At 37.6% G+C, this 19,207-nt stretch overlaps 2 protein-coding genes across 2 annotated transcripts in view; one reads left to right on the top strand and one right to left on the bottom strand.

The window, feature by feature from the left end:
- Nucleotides 1-4,211: 4,211 nt before the first annotated feature.
- Nucleotides 4,212-9,152, top strand: arpc5lb (actin related protein 2/3 complex, subunit 5-like, b). The gene is made up of 4 exons (XM_081364706.1): nt 4,212-4,560; nt 7,987-8,058; nt 8,162-8,338; nt 8,513-9,152. The coding sequence occupies exons 1-4, from the start codon at nt 4,420-4,422 to the stop codon at nt 8,573-8,575; spliced, it is 453 nt and encodes a 150-aa protein (XP_081220832.1). The 5' UTR covers nt 4,212-4,419; the 3' UTR covers nt 8,576-9,152.
- Nucleotides 9,153-11,946: 2,794 nt separating this feature from the next.
- Nucleotides 11,947-19,207, bottom strand: part of scai (suppressor of cancer cell invasion) — a 34,901-nt gene continuing 27,640 nt past the window's right edge. Inside the window, exons 11-17 of the mRNA XM_081365780.1 lie at nt 17,393-17,471; nt 16,501-16,600; nt 16,294-16,375; nt 15,804-15,876; nt 15,451-15,624; nt 15,207-15,307; nt 11,947-12,781 (exon numbers count right to left, since the gene is read on the bottom strand). Coding sequence (XP_081221906.1) covers nt 12,635-12,781; nt 15,207-15,307; nt 15,451-15,624; nt 15,804-15,876; nt 16,294-16,375; nt 16,501-16,600; nt 17,393-17,471 — 756 coding nt within the window. The 3' untranslated portion in view covers nt 11,947-12,634. The remainder of the gene's footprint in view (nt 12,782-15,206; nt 15,308-15,450; nt 15,625-15,803; nt 15,877-16,293; nt 16,376-16,500; nt 16,601-17,392; nt 17,472-19,207) is intronic.

Raw genomic sequence — 19,207 nt, 5'->3', positions numbered from 1 at the left:
CCCTCTAGCGGACAAACCATAGACATAATATATCTATGGGACAAACGCCTTCTTCTTCTTCTTCTTCTTATAATGGTGTTGGCAAACCAACTTTCGGTGCATTACCGCCACCAACTGGACTGGAGTGTGGAACGCTAACATAAATTCAATTAAATGTAATAAAAAAATACATAACACTAAATTCTGCAGTCTAATCCTATTTCTTTCATATATTTTTTAATAGCACTATATATTTTAGATTGTTCTGCATGCTCTTTCAAAAGGCTTTTTATATTAAATGATCATGTAATGTAAATCACCATGTTTCTCACTTCCTTAATACGTTTTAACCTTTCTTTTTCACATTCTGTCTGATCACAATAATTCACTGACCCGTTTCATGTTTTCCTATTTTAAACATTGAATGGGTTAGTATAGTATGCCCTATTCGAAACTTTTGTTTGACAAGTCAACAATTGTTGGCGTATTTTAGTTATCAACTAATAATGTGCAGACTATCTTGATGTCATAATAAAGATGTCATAATATAACTACCATAAATTTGTAATATTTAGGTCTGTGTTATTAATGTATTCAAAAGATCACTCTGTCTGTGCCATATCATCACAGGACGTGAAATACTCAGCAATAGTTAGTTGCATTATGCTGCATTATATTATTTCATTAATAAAAGAAAAAAAAAGGAAAAGTAAAAAAAAAAAAAAAATACATTACTGGTTAGTTGAACAATTTTGCCCGTGTGCTTTCCACCGATTACAGTTTGCGACCAAGAATTGAACAAATACTTATATCACACATAACATTTTAAAAACGTTTTAATGAAAACTATTCCATTCCAGATACGTTTTACATGAGTAAAACACATGTGCTTACTGGGCATAATTCGGATTTAAATTAGTTAACTTAAAGCTAAACTTCAGTCGACAAAAAAATTCTCCACTGTGGAGCTATTTAGATAAAAATGTCACTTAAAGGGAAAGTTCACCCAAAAAGGAAAATTCTGTCATCACTTGCTCATTTTGTACCAAACCTGTATGAGTTTCTTTCATCTGTTGAACACAAATACGATATTTTGAAGAATGTCAGTAACCAAACAGTTGATGGGTCCAACTGACTTCCCGCCCCTCCGCTTCCGGCTCATGGGACCTTATTTCGGAAAAAATATGTATGGAAGTCAATGGCGAGAGACAACTTATCTTTTTATTCCGTCTGAACTGTGCCCTGAATTACACATATGATGTTTGTCAATTTAAAAGGTAATTATTAAAGTCAAGAAAAAGTCGCAGTTTGTCATAAAACAGAAGAGTAACATTTAGTTTTATGTGAAAATCGCTCAATGAACTACATCTCTCGTCTCCCATTATGTACGTCACAAGATCCGTTGCTCGTAAGTACGGTGGCCCAGTAGTGCACAACACAACGACATTTAAAAAGCAAACATAAGTTCACAACACAACGAAATAAAGCCACAACACAACGGAAATAAGCCACAACACAACGGAAATAAGCCACAACACAACGGAAAATCTACAACACAACGAAATAAAGCCACAACACAACGGAAATAAGCCACAACACAACGGAAAATCTACAACACAACGAAATAAAGCCACAACAAAACGGAAATGCTCCCGACCACTAGACGGCTCTCGGAGCGCGATAAAGTTAGTTTGACGCGCTACCACAGCGCTTGATCCCAGAGGAAACGTCTGCCAATTCCTCCAAGTTGTTAAAACGTATAATTTGTATTAATTAAAATTACTTTTAACATTCAAAAACAGACATGTTCAAAATCCAAAGCTTGATTGTATTTGATAGTAGACTGACTTAATACAGGTGACTTTTTTCCAATACCCTTCATGTATTTACAGTAAACATTTTTTTTAGGAAATTTCTGTAAAAGTTTTTTTTTTCTTTTATCATGTCACAAAGCTTGTGGTTCTAGTGACCAGACTGACTTATTATAGGTGGAATTGTGCCAATACCTTCCTATTTCAACAAATGTTTTTTATTTTTATTTATCAAATTATATTATAATAAATTATACGTTTTAACCACTTGATGGAATTGCCAGACGTTCCCTTATGGATCATGCGCTGTGGTAGCGCGTCCAAGCGTTCTCGAGTATAAATCAAATACGCAGCTATAATTCATGTAGGTTATTTTGAAGTAATATTTTATGTCTTTATACACTGTTAAAACTAATCGTGGTATTGATATATTAAGACTGCTGACTCTATAGAACAATGGCTAGGAAAACTAACTTTACCGGGCTCCGAGAGCCCTCTAGTGGTCGGGAGCATTTCCGTTGTGTTGTGGCTTTATTTCGTTGTGTTGTAGATTTTCCGTTGTGTTGTGGCTTTATTTCGTTGTGTTGTGGCTTATTTCCGTTGTGTTGTGGCTTTATTTCGTTGTGTTGTGGCTTGTTTCCGTTGTGTTGTGAACTTATGTTTGCTTTTTACATTTCGATGTGTTGTGCACTACTGGGCCACCGTACGTATGTGTGTATTCTGGCTCAAAACACTCAGGCATGATGGTGTTACGTTACGATTATAATGTACGACTATAGAAAAATGACAGACGTTAGCTTCAGTAAAGTTAGCTTCATTCATTGAGAGAAAAGGTATGACGTCCCATGTGCGCCTTCTGGGTTTGTAGTCTTTGTAATTACGTATTTTCACAGTCTTATACCTCAGCAGTTTTACATCAAGCTGCGACTTTCTTGACTTTAAAATGCATCTTTTAAATTGACAAACATCATATGTGTAAATCAGGGCACAATTCAAACGAAATCAAAATATTTGTTGTCTCTCGCCATTGACTACCATACAATATTTTTCCGAACTAAGGTCCAATGGTGGTCGACCGGAAGGGGAGGGACTTAGGCTCTCTATAGAGCTGGTAAGTCCCGCCCCTTCCGCTAATCCCCCTGGACCTCTAGGTTGAAAAATCGTCAATGCAAGTGAATGGGAGAAAATAATTATTTTCTGGTCCGTTTGAATTTTGCCATGAATGTGAACATAATGTTGTCTGTGAATTTTTTATAGAACTTTTCGTGTAAAGAATGCTACAATTTAGCGGGTAGAAGTTTGATACGGTTAGACTTTGTGTGAGAGCACTTTGTGGACTACAACTCTTCGCTGCTTTCGACGCGTTTGAAACGTCAACACCACTCGCACACGGACACTAGCTCACGGATCCCGCTAAACATGACTGTGTCTTTGGTGCACTTCACCGCCTTCTTTCAGGGAGAGGACAAAATCGTTGAGGTTGGCGAAAACCACGGGTAAGTCAACTTTATGGGGTGACGTCACATAGGCGACATGTAGTCTTTCTCGTTATGTCTTTTCCACAACTGCTAGGCGAAGAATCATACCATATACTGTCAAACAACACATGTTCACATTCATGGCACAATTCAAACGGGACCAGAAAATAATTATTTTCTCCCATTCACTTGCATTGACGATTTTTCAACCTAGAGGTCCACTTGGGGTTTTACGGATGGGCGGGACTTAAGCCTGTTTTATACTTCTGCGTCGAACTTCCGCCGTAGCTACATCGTAGGCTGTGTGTAGCGCGCGTACCGTGCACCTCTCCAAAAATGTAACAACGCGTCAATTCTACGCGGACACAAGCGCGGTGATTGGTGTGCCAGAACCCCTCCCTCGGGGTTTCACATGCTCCCTAGGTGCGCGTCAACGCGGACAACGACACAGAAGTATAAATTAAAACCAACACGTTGCCTACGGCTATAGGCTCCGGCGTAGGTCCGACGCAGAAGTATAATGAGGCCTTTACCAGCTCTATAGTGTTGTGGAAGTCAATGGGGCCCAGCAACTGTCCGGTTAAAAACGTTCTTTAAAATATCTTATTTTGTGTTCAACAACTTATTTTGTGTTCAGCAGAAGAAAGAAATTCATAGAGGTTTGGAACAACTTGAGGGAAAGCAAATTTTCATTTTTGGGTGAACTATCCCTTTAAGGGATTCACTTTCATCGCGTGGAAAAAAATATGCAAAGAAAGTGAATGATGACTTTGGCTGTGGAAAAAAAGACGTAAAGAAAGTGAATATTGGTTGTCCAGAGTAAATATTGACAGTTTTAATTTTGGGTGAACTGTTCCTTTAACTGTAAAATCACTTCACACACTCCTACTCAGCAGGTGGCAGTAGAACTCAAGCTTTGCTATCACACCTTTCATATTAAATATGCAGCTCTGCATCATCGGTATACACTGAAACAGCTCATGTGCTGGTGTGTGAACGCAACCCACTTTGACTAATCTATTCGTCCATCTTTGGATGTATTTTTAAATGTGGTGTCTCTGACGTCGACTATAACCAGAGACTGAAATCTCCCATCGGAGCACGGACGCTGTTACAGCACACGGGACCGCTGGTGAGTGACACTGGCCCCGATGGCCAAGAACACGCTGTCTTCGCGCTTCAGAAAGGTGGACATTGATGAATTCGACGAGAATAAATTCGTGGACGATCACGATGAGGCTGCAGACCAACAAGGACCTGATGCGGCGGAAGTCGACAACCTTATCAGGCAATATCCTTTAATATGAGCGCAACGTTTTTGGGATTGAGACATGAACGTGAGCCCGTGTGACATGAGCGCGCGCCCCGCTCGGTACAGTACTAGGGCATGATGACGTGATGATTGTGCTGCCTTGTTTACAAGATTTTAACATCGCGTTGTTTTGTGTTCATTTAAGCTGCAACGACACAATTGTTATAGTTTATAAGTTACAAGTATAAAATGCATCATGGTTTCCATAAAAATATCAAGCAGCTTTAACATTGATACTTGTAAGAAATGTTTCTTAAGCACCAAAACAGCATTTTAGAATAATTATAGTTTACGTAATATTATAGATGAAAGTTAACTTTATAGCTGATATAATTTAATTCAAAATGCTGGCTAGCAAAATTAATATATATATATATACTCTTTGGATAGGCCAGTGAAACAAATGTCGTGTCATTTTTAAAAGGTTTTAAAGTTAGTGAAAGCTTGTTTTATGCCTGGTAACAACTATAAATTCCCAAAGGTTAGTTGCTCAATAAGGAAAGATGCAAACAATACATCAACTTTTTTGAGTAGTCATCTGTGAGGGGGATCATTTAATGTAACATTACATTAAAATCCATAAGTTACTTATTTTAAATGGAACTGTTTTTCCACTGGTTACATAATGTGACCACTGACATGTTTATGTGTCCTTTTTATGAGACTGAGAAATCATAATTTTACACAATTTTTATTATGACATTTCAAATACCTTTTATGGAGCTTTAACAGACAGACATTACCTTTTAGAGAAGTAAATTGGAAGTAACCGCTCGGGTCATGTGAATGTTTACAACAGGCAAGTAAAAATGAAATTATTTATACTTGAGAACTCTGTATAAAATATATCAGAAAGTCTTCTTAGACCCTTAAAACTCAAAATATCCTTTGATTTCAAATGTAACCAATAGGATAAAAATAGTTAATTTGCATTCAACACTTGATGGGTAGCAGATCCTATGTTTTTAGAAGCAGTGAAATGTTTCTCAAGTGGCTTGTGTTTCAAAATTGAATTCAACTGACTGAATATCAACTTTTATTTCATATGATACGATATAATGTATTCTTGTATTAATTTATTCAGCTGTTGAGAACAAGAGCGGTCTGACATTTCAGATACATCATTCTGTCACAGTGTTCCAATTAGGCTAGACTGCGCTCATCATAATAGGCATTTGAAGCAAACAGTCGTCTGCATTGTGTCACTGTAAATAAACCTGTTAAGGAGGGTTGTGAATCCACACGCTATTGTCACGTTGCCATTTGTTTCCTCGTACTGTATAGGCTGAGGTATACAATGGTGTGATTGTCTCTGTGATCTTCCTGTTTGTTTGTGATCTCCATGGTGGCAGTTTTGCTCACAGGTGAAATGTGCCTGAACATGATGTCCTCTAGTTTTTGGATGAAAAGTTGTTGCCAATAATGTGATTTACTACCCTCTCTGAGCTGTCTAAAGGGTTGGGATTTGGACCTGGCAGGATGTGAAATGAAATTTGGCTGCCATATCTGAGGCCCGTCACCTCGTGGCTTCTCCCCTCATTGTGCCACTGCCCTGAGACCTCTTGATTTGCATCAGGCTTCCTCTTCCTCTCTGCTCTACCATGGTACCTGGTTTAGTAAGTTCCTGCTGATGTTATCTTGAGTTGATTTGGTGAAACAGCTGAAACCCGTGAGACTGAATCTTTTATGCAGAGTTTACTCTCACATGCCACAACTAGGAGATTCACTGTTCCAGTCTCAAACCTGTAATAAGCACTCATTAACCTTTTTCATGGACGAAGTCGAGTATCACGTGAAGGTCCTCTAATGTGAGACCTTCAGGCTAGATGTGCAGCTTTTGAGTGTGATGGTCTGTCTGACTGGTGGGCATCAGTATCTGACTTGTTTCGCAGCACTTCTGTGCAGTGGGGCAGAATGCAAAAAGCTTGATCTTGCTGAACTGCAAGATGTTATTATAGAGCGCTGAGCTGCACTTTGAAAAACAAGAGGTCCCAAAGGAACCTTACATGCTCCTTGTTGAGTTTGTTGGCGTTTTGAATGAATCCCTGGCAGTACATGGCATGCTTTTACCACACTCTTGATGCGGGGTAGAAAGTATAATATATTTATAAAAAAAATTTCCATTTGAATATATTTCAATATGTAATTTATTCCTGTGATGGAAAAGTTGAATTTCCAGCATCGTTACTCCCGTCTTCAGTGTCACATGATCATTGTCACATGTCACAGAAATAATTCTGATATGCAAATTTTCTGCTCAAGAAGCATTTACCATTATTATCGATTCTGAAAAGTTGTGCTGCTTAATTTTTGTGAAAACCATGATACACTTTTTTTTTTTTTTAGGATTCTAAAATAACAGCATTTATTCAAAATAGAAATATTTTGTAGTATTATAAATATCTTAATGTCACTTTTGACCAATTTAATGCATCCTTGCTGAATAAAATCATTCATTTCTTGCAAAAAACTATCTTACTGACCCCAAACTTTTAATGGATGGATGTTCCAGAGTGGAGTGTTTATTAGATGTTTTTGAATTCTCATTTTTGGTTCTCTGAGACTGGTTATTTTGTGTGTTCGGTTGTCTTTAAGCAGTAAATATTAGGGTGTCTCTGACAACTTAATTCAAAACATGTGGACAGATCCATCTGGTAAAATCTTTCATGGTGTTTGTCGTGAAAACGTGACTTCCTTTTATGTCTTATTTTAATGAATGTCTTTATTTTGTTTCTGAATAGTTGAGAGTGAAATGTTAATTTATACTGCAACTAAAAAACGAACACTCATATTACAATGCTTTAATTTAGAAAAGAAATACGGTGATGGATATGTAATTCCAAACTTAAGTGGAACATCCTCAGCACAGCAAGAGAAAAGGACATCTGGGGCCAAGAAGTTCCCAGATGAAGAAGAAAATATTCTGGAACACAAGGACGCTGAAGACGAGTGGTTTGAGACTCGAGTGTTCTCTGTTTTGCTTCTATTTTGAGGCTTTCTATTTTTATTATTGAGGTCACAGCGTCTAAAATTTGAGTAGTTAGATTAAAAGTTGATATTAATTCATTTAGAGACTGAAATTAAACTAGGGATAGCCGTCTATCTCTCATATTAATGCACTGTCATTCACATTTGTTGGAGAATGTAGTGGCAAGCGGCTTCGGCGTAGCAGACAATCAATCATCCGTGTTCCTGAGAGTTTAGTCCCGTCTAAAAGAATCATTTGTTTTGAGAAAATTCCTTAGGGTTCAGCTTGAGTGTGCTTGTATATGTTTGTGGCAACTTCATCCGAGAAACCTAGTTCCCCCTAGTCAGCTTATGCAAATTTTAAAGCTTCATTTTTTAATTTACTGTATGATTAGAGCTAAGGCTATTGATTGTCTTCCTTAACCAGCTCTAATGCACAGGGGACATGATGGCAGCCCTTCATATTGCTCTTAGGAACCCTCCAATCAACAGCAAGAACCCTGCAATAAAGGTACAGACAGTTTTCACAAAAACTTATTTTTACAATGAAGTATATAGAGCACAGATTGCACAGTTTCTTGAAACACGCCATCTTTTCTGTCTTTCATTCCCAGGAAAGAGCTCAGACTGTGGTATTGAAGGTTCTGACATCATTTAAGGGCAGCGATATAGAGCCCGCTGTTAAATCTCTCGACAAGAATGGAGTCGATCTTCTTATGAAGTATATCTACAAAGGCTTTGAGAGGCCCGTAGAAAATAGCAGTGCCATATTGCTGCAGTGGCATGAAAAGGTAAACCCAAGAATTTTGTTCACGCAATTTGTCATGTTTCAGTCAGTAGTTCACAATGTAGGTACAAAACCATCAGATATGCAATATACATTTTTAGTGGGCTATATATAACATGAATAAAACGTAACTTTAATGTGGGATGCATGTTTTTTTTCTCCCTATCTTTTATAACAGGCATTTGCCATTGGAGGACTAGGCTCTATTGTTCGAGTTCTGACAGCCAGGAAGACTGTATGACTACCTGAGCAGACCTGGAAAAAATGTCGCTAAGAGACGCAGAGGACATGAGGCAGGTTTGCCTGTTACTTAAAGGAAAGAACAAGAGACCATCGTTTTGAATGCTACTGCCCTGATGAAGAAAAAAAAAAAAAAAAAAAAACTGTAAACGGTAGAGAAACAACAAAGCACTTGTTTCAAACTGAAAAAAAATATGCTTGTGTAAAAGTGAAGCAACGTTCATATGTCAATATATCATAAATTATTCTATGATATACTGGCATAAAAAAAAAAGATTTCAATCCGACATGGTTTTTTGAGGGAAAAAATGGAAAACAAAACAATCCCGGTGTACGTGCTATAAGTAACATGAGGTGAATAAAGATCAGGTGAGTGTGAGCATCAAAAGCGAGTCAGTACATTTGATTAGTAAGATTTAATCAGTTTTATTTTCTTATTTTAATTTACATCTTTGTCCAATACTCCTATTTTGTTTTTGTGCAGAAATTTAATAATGGAACCAGTGATGTACACCAAAGGGGGGGAGTGGGGATCATTGTAAAGTGCCTGCTACAATAAAGTAAATGGATCTCCTTTATGTTGTCATCTGTGTTTGATTTAATTTTAATATATGATTTATACAGAGTTTGAACATAATTTACCTCATCGGCCACATAATAAACTGGTAATACTGTACAGCAGACTTGTCTAACCTGTTTGACAGTTGTATCGGGATGGTGACCTACAGAAGCAGGAAGGGCAGGGTAATTAAGATAATGCATATCAGGAAAAGAAGATAAAGGGGACTTCAAAGAATTCTGAAGGATGTAATACTGATAATTTCTATCATGCCAAGACTAGAGCCCCAGGGATATCATTTATGGAACAGAGTGCTGTAATCTCACTGCTGGGCGGCACAAGGACCAGGAGCTGTATTCATCTATAAACGTCAAATGGTGAATCACAATCACAATATTTATTGGATATTGGATTTTAAATGAATATTAATTCTGAGATTTGATAAAGAATTTAAGCATTAAAGGTATAGCGGATGATCTTTCTGAATTTTAGATAAGACCCGCCCTCTCCACTTTTTGAAAAGTTTGATTGATTCACCAGAATGATTGACAATTAGGAGGACCAATAGTATAGGTGATCCACCCGGAAGTAAAAAATCCTCCGCTATACCTTTAAATTATTAGTGTTTTAGAGATGTTAAGTAAATGATAATCCAATTTAAAGGATGAAATGAGCATAAACATATCTAAAATTAAGCCCAGCGCACATTTACTCATAGAATGTATAAAGGAACACCAAAAATTAAGCAAAACAGTCATAAACTTTTTAATATTCTTAAATAGCATTCTTAAAAACAAAAAGCTTGCATGTTTTGGTTTCATCACTGTTTTTTTTTTTTTTCTGCATTTAACAACAAACATCAAATATAATTTGGCAACAGATAAGACAAAACAGTTAAGTGATTAAAAACACATGACAATTGGACAATGCAAGTATGTTCAACTAGCAACTCTAGAACCCCTTAACTTATAAAGAAAGAGTATTCTGACCATTACATCACTTTTGAAAATGTTCCCTCCCACAACAGTAGGAACTGGTAGAAATCACCATTACTACACCTTAGATCTGGCCCCATGTTGACAATAGAAAACAAATGCAGTTGATTTTCTTTCTGTTCCTTCCAATCATGGCTGCTAATGCATTTACAGCATTCATTAAAATGGTGCAAGGGGCATCAACATTTAACAGATCTGCTAAATAACATGCATCTACTACAGAAATGTGGGCAATTGGTAAGAAAACACTTAAATAAATAAAAAAGGGGTATTGCATTTTCCCCTAAATCGTAAGTTGGTAGGTTTCTGCTGTGGTACATTTCACATATAAGTGCTTAAAGTCCGTATTCACCCCTGTGCTCTCAGATGAATGGTGTGATGTGAATACAGCACTATCCCAGGACAGTCTGAGCGAGAACTTACAGAGCTAATTTATAGGATGCTGTGAAGTTAAGATACTTATACACACATACTAAAACAAATTAAATAAGGCAAAAACATTTGACAGTCCACCAGTCAAGGTCAGACAACTAGACAGAGAGGAAACGGTGACATCCACCATCTGTTTCCCTCTTCATCTCCATCCAGCCCTCCTCTCCTTTTGGCAAACTAAAACAGTATAATAATTTTTTTAAAAAGCTAGGCCATGAAACAATTTGTGTCTGCAAGATCGGAATTTGGGCAGTGGATATTCCATGTTAAAGTTGATTTTGTTTGGCAGTGATTTGTTCGTTAGCAAACTTCTCTCTTTTTACACAAGAGAATTATTTTTTTTTTAAATAAGCACGTGGAAGCAGCTGAGACTTGAAAACGTGCAAAAATATAAACTAGACTAAAGGAGAGAGATGACGGTATTTTACGGGACCTTGTGCTCTCCACATGCAAGAATCTTTTGGTCCTATTCGAAATGGCCTTGATAAAACCTGCAGCTCGGGGGAAGAGTTGGTAAACGTTGAAAAAATCCGTCATCGTGTGTGCCGTTTTGTACCAGAGATCACAGACGGAGAAAAGTTTGTCATAACAGAATTATCAGACATGCCTCTTGCCAACAGCACAATAAATAACATCAGAATAAAACTTAAATAGTGCAAGTAAAGTGCAAGGCTGTTATTGTAACCGCTATCATCGTAATTATCAACAATGTGACGTAATGAACCGAACGAAACACTGATCACATCACTTCTTACTAGACCGATGCAATGCACTTGTCCTTGAGACAGATGGGTCGTGAAGGAGGGACGCTCTTATGCCATGATCCTTGGAATGTCAGCTGACTGCACTTGTGTGAAGTGGCGGGAGTTGAGACAGTGGCATGGTCCATTCACAGATTAGACAAAAGAACACTGCCCCTGTCACATGCAGAGGGTCATCTTTTCACAGATCTGCCACGACAAACAACCCAGACAGACACACTTCTCTGCATCACATTGACTTCTTATAGAACTATACATATATTTATATATATATAGATCTATATATATATATATATAGATATATACACAAATTTGTACTTATATACAGGAGTACGCCTGTACATCTCTGACACTATAAAAGAGAACTTTGTTGGCTATTGGTGTCCACTGCACACATGGAATAAGACATTAGGTTATTACATCAGCTATGCAAGTATGGGCTTACCACACTACTGAGGCATGCTAAAAATAATCTCTTTGAAGAAACGCTCGATAAAATGGAGATTCTGGTGTCAACGTAGCGATTAATTAAGGACCAGTTAGCTGATGACCAAAATAACCCAAAAGAGGCACAGCGCGGTGGACCTCCTTCAAAAGGCCAGGCTAAAGTCCACGAAATTTGTGTCAAGACGAAAAACGAACACGTTTTAATGAACGAAAACAAACAAGAAAGGCAAGACAGAGCAAATAAATGCAAGCATGCTGCACGCTCCCTACGGAAAAAATTGTGTAAACGTTGCAGAGGCAAAGTGTTGAGAAGGGAAAACAAACTTCCTTCCCCAAAATGTGTTTTGCCAAAGCCTTAGGCTCATCTTTTTGGAAGAATCTCCCTGGAATTACACCAATTGACATTAAAAAATGTTTCCAAATCTCTTTCTGAAGTGTCCTATTTTATCTTGTGCTCTCTAATCACCTTCAGAAACGGCGATAGCTTCCCTCAACAGGTCTGAACGCCCGTGTGCCTGCGCTCGTACACATACGGTACATGCATGTAGTAAATCTCCTTGTTCTCCTGTATGTTGGGAGCAACGCTTTTGCATCTGGGTGTGTGTAGTTAGTTAAAATCTAGAAATGCATGTGAACTAGACAAACTAAATATCTGCCCACAATGATGAGATATTTTCTCTTGAACTATCTAGATCTAAATGAGATTAGGTTAAGCAACCAGCTTATTCAGAAGAAACTACCTACAACTTGTGTATCCGAGTATGGACATTTGTGTGTGTATGTGTGTGCGTGTGTGTGTGTGTGTGTGTGTGTGTGTGTGTGTGTGTGCGCGTGTGTCTGGAAGTTGGCATGGTGCCACCATGTGGTCAATAGTTATCCAACAAGCCATCAGAGAAGAGGTTTTGCACATCCAACATGGCCGCCAGCTCTAGCACATGTTTCTGTAGAAGGCTGCTCTCCACCATCTCCTGTTTCGGCAGCTGGGGGTACGATTCTGGAAAACTCCTCGCTTCCTGTAACGTGCACAGAAACAGCATCCTCATCCAGCTGCTTTGTGAAAACATCTTGAATAAAACATTGGTTCAGAAACTGTGTTAAACTGCTGCAGTCTTATAAATGTGATCTCTGTTTGCTCTTTTCTGTCACTTAAAAAAATGACACTTATCTGAAAGGGTTTGGCTCTAAAAAGTTTGGGCATGTTTTCACCTGATCACTTCATGCGTTTTTACTAGGGCTGTCAAAGTTAGCGCGTTAATAACGCGTTAACGCAAAATCATATTAACGGCACTAATTTTTTTAACGCTCGATTAACGCAGCGCGTATTTTCTGTTTGACCCGTGGCCCAGCCCCTAGTTGGAGAAATGGAGATACACAGTGTTGCCAACTTAGCGACATTGCAGACCCCTTTAGCGATTTTTTTTCCCTTTAACAAAGCGCCCAAACCTTATTTAGTTTCTGAGAATCTACCGGTAATGCCGGTACTGCTCTCTCAGCATGCGCGCGCGCCTCTCTCGCTCTCTCTCTCTCTCTCTGCGTCTCGCGCTGGAGGAGCAGCGCTTTAATTCACAGATATTATGTTGCTTCTCTAATTTTACAAGTATAGCCGAAATCAGAGCACAGATATTGTCTTTATCTTATGTGTATTTGATTTCATCAGACGACGGCTCGATTATCAGAACTTTTGTGCAGATTAACTTAACATCTTAGAAGGAAGAGCTGGTTATGTCTTAATGGGTCGCGTTTCAGTCACCATTTCAAATTCATTCCGTTGACAACAGAAACAGTAAAATATACCAATGAAAACATTTTTATTGAGAATTTAGCTTCATCAAAATGGGCACAGAGAGAGACAAACTACAATGTAATAATAAATAATTAATGTAGCCTACATTTAGCATTTTCAGAAGAGCTGCCCCTGTCATGCAAAAATCTAAACAGGTTTGTGTTAATTGCTCAGTGCAAAGAAAGAGAAGTAATGGTAACCTGGCATTTTTTTGTCCTTTCTACATGTCTAATAGACTTGAACAAGTTCTTTGAAAAACATCTATGACATTTGAAACATGTCTCGTCCTTATGCTCTATATTGACTATGGTTTCAATAATAAACATACATTTGCATAAAGCATCTATTTATCCATGCCCACGTTGATTAGAGTATTACAAACTTGAAAAGTATTAATTTAAGGTACATTTAGAACAAATAAAAAAACGTGCGATTAAATGCGATTAATCGTGAGTTAACTCATGACAATCATGCGATTAATCGCGATTAAAATTTTTAATCGATTGACAGCCCTAGTTTTTACTGATCGAGTAGCTATCTGAATTGTTTAAAACGGTTCCATTTACACTTACACTTGGATTTAAAAGCGTCTCGGAGGGCATTTAAACCTGCTCTTTTCACGATTGGAAAGCTATCTTTTCAAAGAAAACGCATAAAGTGACCAGGTGTAAATAGGCCCTTTGATATGACATTGACTTGAGTTGGTTCTGCTTCCAGAGGACCTGAATTTATTTCATCTATCTTTTTCGGTAATGTGGCTGCAGTTTTCAGTCTGAGAGTGTGTAGTTCCACCAGGAGGTTAACAACAATACATAAAATGTATATTTTAAATGATAATTTTTCAATGTCATTTATATATGTTTAATGCAGCTTTGTATGTCTAAGACTTTGGATATATCAATTATTATTGTGGGATACAAAGAGTGAAGTATTATTATTTATTGTATTTATAAAATATTATTAAAATACTTTTATAGTATTTATTAATATTTTGAAGTAGCATTTATTTTTATATTTTTAGTTTTCATTTTCTTTTTGGCTATTTATAATTAGTTTATTTTTTGTAATATTTATATTTAGCTTTATTTTTATTTAAATGTTAGTTATTTTATTAAACGAAAATTAGAAATGTTGCAAATAACTGAAATAAAATAAGTTTAAGTAGAAAGATTTAAGAAAGAAAAAAAGAGGTGATTATATATATATATATATATATATATATATATATATATATATATATATATATATATATATATATATATATATATATATATATATATATTATTATTTTATTTTTTTTTTATTCTATTGGACCTCAACTGAAGTCAATTTCCAAGCTTTCAGAAACACTGGATTCAGATCTCAGTGTTGAGAATAGTAGCCTATTAATAAATGTGACCAGTCTGTTTAAAGAAGAAGTTTAAAGATGAGCTGCAATACCTCATATTTAAAAGTATATTTAGTATTTATTTATGTGTTTGAACTGTGCTGCATATTTACACTTGTGAATATACTCAAAATGGTTTAAAATTAATGTTTTTTTTTAATTGTTGCTTTAATATCAGGTTCGTGAGACTGATTATTTCACTGATTATTATTGATCAAATTGTGTTTATTATATTGACATATATAATATTCATCCAATTCAGACTCACCCGAAAGAGCTTGTGTAATCGGAGCGTGGTGCAGCAGAACACGAAACGGATCATGAGCAGTCGCAGAAACTCATCGCCATAAAACTGCAGAAAGGCCTGATCTGGAGACAGTCAACAGGAAAACTATGAAATATATATCTGTCCATTGGTCCAACTAGTCAATGATGTATAAAAATGTATGAAAGCATTAAAAAAAAAAAGCACAAAACAAATGTAAAGGGATAACGGCACATATTGGCATTACCTATAACTCGGGAGCTCGTGATCATCTGGCCAATGTCATGGAAAACCTTCCGCAGGAGTTCCTGGGCCTTTTCCCACAATCCATAGCGCATGCTGCTCAGTCCACAGACAGACAGGAAGCCCATGAGGGGGTTGTAGAGGAAGAGAGTAAACAGACTTCCACGCTGAGACTGGTCTATAAGCGAGTAAAACAGAAAACAACAGTATAAAAATACAATAGATAATCAATATAATAACAGAAAATCTTACTTCAAGGGGAAAAAACTAAATAGGAAAAAATAGAAAGCTGAGCAAATATATATATATATTTTTAATTCTCTCTCAACACAATGTTAAAACAAACAAAAAGGAGACCTTGCATGCTCTTCGGATATGCTGTTGGAGAAAGCAGGCATACAAGTGGTTGGCCGAACAGGTTGGAGAAATTCTGTGGAAAGACAGGAAGAAGTCAAACAGTTAGTTTTACATTTTTAACAATAAATTTACTCTACTAGTAGTGAATGGTTCATGTGTTATAAATGTACACTAGGGGGCACTCCATTACTGAACAAAGCAGACAACTAAAGAAAATCAGTTGAGGAGGAAAAAAACTGAAACAAAGGGTGATCAAATCAATCTATAATTAAAAAAAATAAAAACTACAACAGAGCTGTTTTAACTGCCTATTCAAGGTATCTTACTTCTCGTGTTTATCATAGTAAATAAGTTAGGCTGTCTTACTTATAGAGCAAGCACATGGCTGCTCTTGAATAATGAATGGCTTCATGATGTCACAGAATGCTGCAATGATGGAACAAATGTGAGCGTATGACAAAGAAAGGGAGACAGAGAGTTTATGTCTCACCTTATAAGCTGTGCTGTTGGATGAGTCGACAATGATAAACAGAGGTTTCCTGGTGAAGGGGAAAAGGTCTCCTGGGTGGAGGCTGAAAAACACACATTTGTGCATGTATGCGTGTTAAAATAACACCTCAATGTCTCAAATGTGAAGTAAGCACATAGTTTCAATGTACAGTAGGCTGGCACAGAATGGGTGTCAATGAAGGCTCACCAGTGCATCTCTTTTTGTGCCTGATTTCTCTTCTGCACCATCTCACCGTTCACCACATCTCGGTTAGTATTGGTCAGGACACCTCCAAAGTCATAAGGACCTGTAAATAAATGTTAAATGTGATGTGAAATAATGATGGGAGAGATCTTACTCCTTCTCGTATGCATCCAAATGTAGCAACATGATTCTTTTTGCAGTGGGCCTACTTTTCTGAGTGGATAAAATTCTGTTTCACCGTTTCCAACACTGTTCAAAAGTCTGGGTTCAGTAAAAAAAAAAAATAATAATAATTTCCACAAAAATATTAAGCAGTTCAACTATTTTCATCATTGATAAATTATAAGAAATGTTTCTTGAGCACCAAATCTGCAAATTAGAATGATTTCTGAAGAATGGAGTAATGGCTGTTTTACTACATTTTTGATCAAATAAATGCATTATTGTGAGCGTTAGAGACTTCTTACTGAAACATAAAACAAAAATCATATGAAACCATGCTTTTGAACATTAGTGTATATAATTTCTGTGGGTGGTATTTCCTAAAAAAAAAAAAAGATAGTACTCTACCGTTAGCTGAGCTAAATTACACCTGGTATGCTCGCAAGGATATTTCACGCAGAATATACCCACTTAACATGTTCAAGATTTAAACGATTATATATTACTTTGCACAGAAAAGGCTGGCAAGTGATTCGAATCAGTCTCTGCTTGAACATGGCAGTATGTTTGTAATACATGGCATTACACAAGTCTTCGAATCCTACAGTTGATTGGCTTAACAGCATTCCAAGAGTGCTTATTTCGTTAGTATTTATGTAAATTTAAAGATAACAATATTCCATATCATCCAGTTATGTCAGATAGAACAGTGTGCTAAAACCCCTTGGCGTACCTTCACACTCAGAGCGTCCATTGGGGAAAACTCCAGTGGCAGAGAGATACACCAGCAGGACACTATTGGCTGGCAGCTCCTAGCAATAAAAGAATCAGTGAAAGAAAAGAAAACTTTCAATGACTAGAACAGATAAATTAATCCAATAAATTGGCTAATTAAAGGGATACTTCAGGATTTAGCATTAAGCTTTGTATTAGTAGAAAACCTGTAGTATTTTCGAATGACTATGCTTTCCACCCTCATATCCCCCTGAGAGGAGAGATTTATGTATTTTTTGTCTGGAAAAAATCCTCCGATGACGCAAAAAACGTCATTTTGCGTCATCGGAGGATTTTCTGGCCAGAGGCTAAAGACTACAGCCAGTAGTAGGGGCTGTTCCGCATGTGTTCAACCCGCCCATAGAGGGTGGGATCTCACTCACAGAATGTACACACAGTCAGCCGTCTTTCTTTGGAAGCTAAGCTAGCAGGCTCTTGTTCTGTGGAGAAAGCTGAATAGTAGGAGAAAGCTGAGTAGTAGGGGTTACCATCTTCCTTTTCCCGGACTTGTCCGGCGGGCGAGATCGTTCAAAATGTCCGGGATTCAGCTTTTGCTTTCTGCGGTCGCCATTCATTGTTTACATGCACACCTCTTGTTTCAATCTAACTGAATTCCTTCCGATTGGTGAATCTGAATGTAGTGTTTACATGAACGCTAAACAAGTGATCGGTTGATGTGCGTTTTAACATTGCTAAGAAAATTCCCGCACCTCCGTGAGAGATACGAGACCGGCGAGTCTCAGTAATGAAGCCACCGGCCTCGCGCCGTTCTCCCGCGGCCCTCAGCCTCGTCCTGCTCGCCACAGTAAACATGATGAATGGCGACTGTAGAACGCAAAAGCCGAATCCCGGACATTTTGGGCGATCTCGAAAATCCCGGGCAAACTCGTCACGGAGACTCACTAGCAGCTAGTCTTGTTATTTTCAACTGCGCTCTCTTACCGGTAGGCGTGGCTTGGGAGTGGCCTCGTAGGGCAGCGAAGCAAGTGCATTCTGGGAGTTGTTGTCTTTCATCTACATAAGCCAAAAATACATTTTCTGGCTTTTCTCAGTCTAGAAGGCTCCAAATTCAAAAATAATTTCACATTTCTTCTACATAAATGACCTATTTTAAATACACATTCATCTTTCCAGAGGTGAAGTATCCCTTTAAAATCAGAACGCTCACAATACTACAAATGGTAAAGGAGTGTCATAGCAAGCTTAATTATTCACTTAAGTGGCACGCTAAGTGCTGCACAGCCAGAGCATCTCAGTATCACACGAAGACTAATAAAACAATTCAGAATATAACATTTAAAAATTCTTAGGCTGTGTACATCTTTGCACATAGGGACACACACACACACACACACACACACACACACACACACACACACACACACACACACACACACACACACACACACACACACACACACACACACACACACACACACACACAGAACAGCTAATAGCAGGAACTGGTTAAAGAAGCATATGGAAATGCCTTATTTGTCATCATTTATCTAAACAAAACATGAAGCAAGATGGAAAACAGCCTAAAAATAGGGGTGTCTGAGAGTTAAAAATGAACTGCTCTGTGGCAAAAGCGTGCGAGGATCTAAGTAGTGTGCGTGTGGGTTTTCCTCACACTCTCGAGGTGCTACGCTACAGCAGAGCAGATAGTAACACGCTAACACCCCTGTAGCATGCCATGCTGCAACTCACACTCACACATGAGGTGTCACTCCAGACAACAGAACAGAAACTAGTGCACAGGATAGACAATAAC

The sequence above is a fragment of the Scardinius erythrophthalmus genome (assembly GCF_964197995.2).
Source record: "Scardinius erythrophthalmus genome assembly, chromosome: 5".
Classification (NCBI taxonomy): domain Eukaryota; kingdom Metazoa; phylum Chordata; class Actinopteri; order Cypriniformes; family Leuciscidae; genus Scardinius; species Scardinius erythrophthalmus.
Note: the sequence above shows the minus strand (reverse complement) of the source record. Positions and strands in the feature narration are given on the sequence as shown.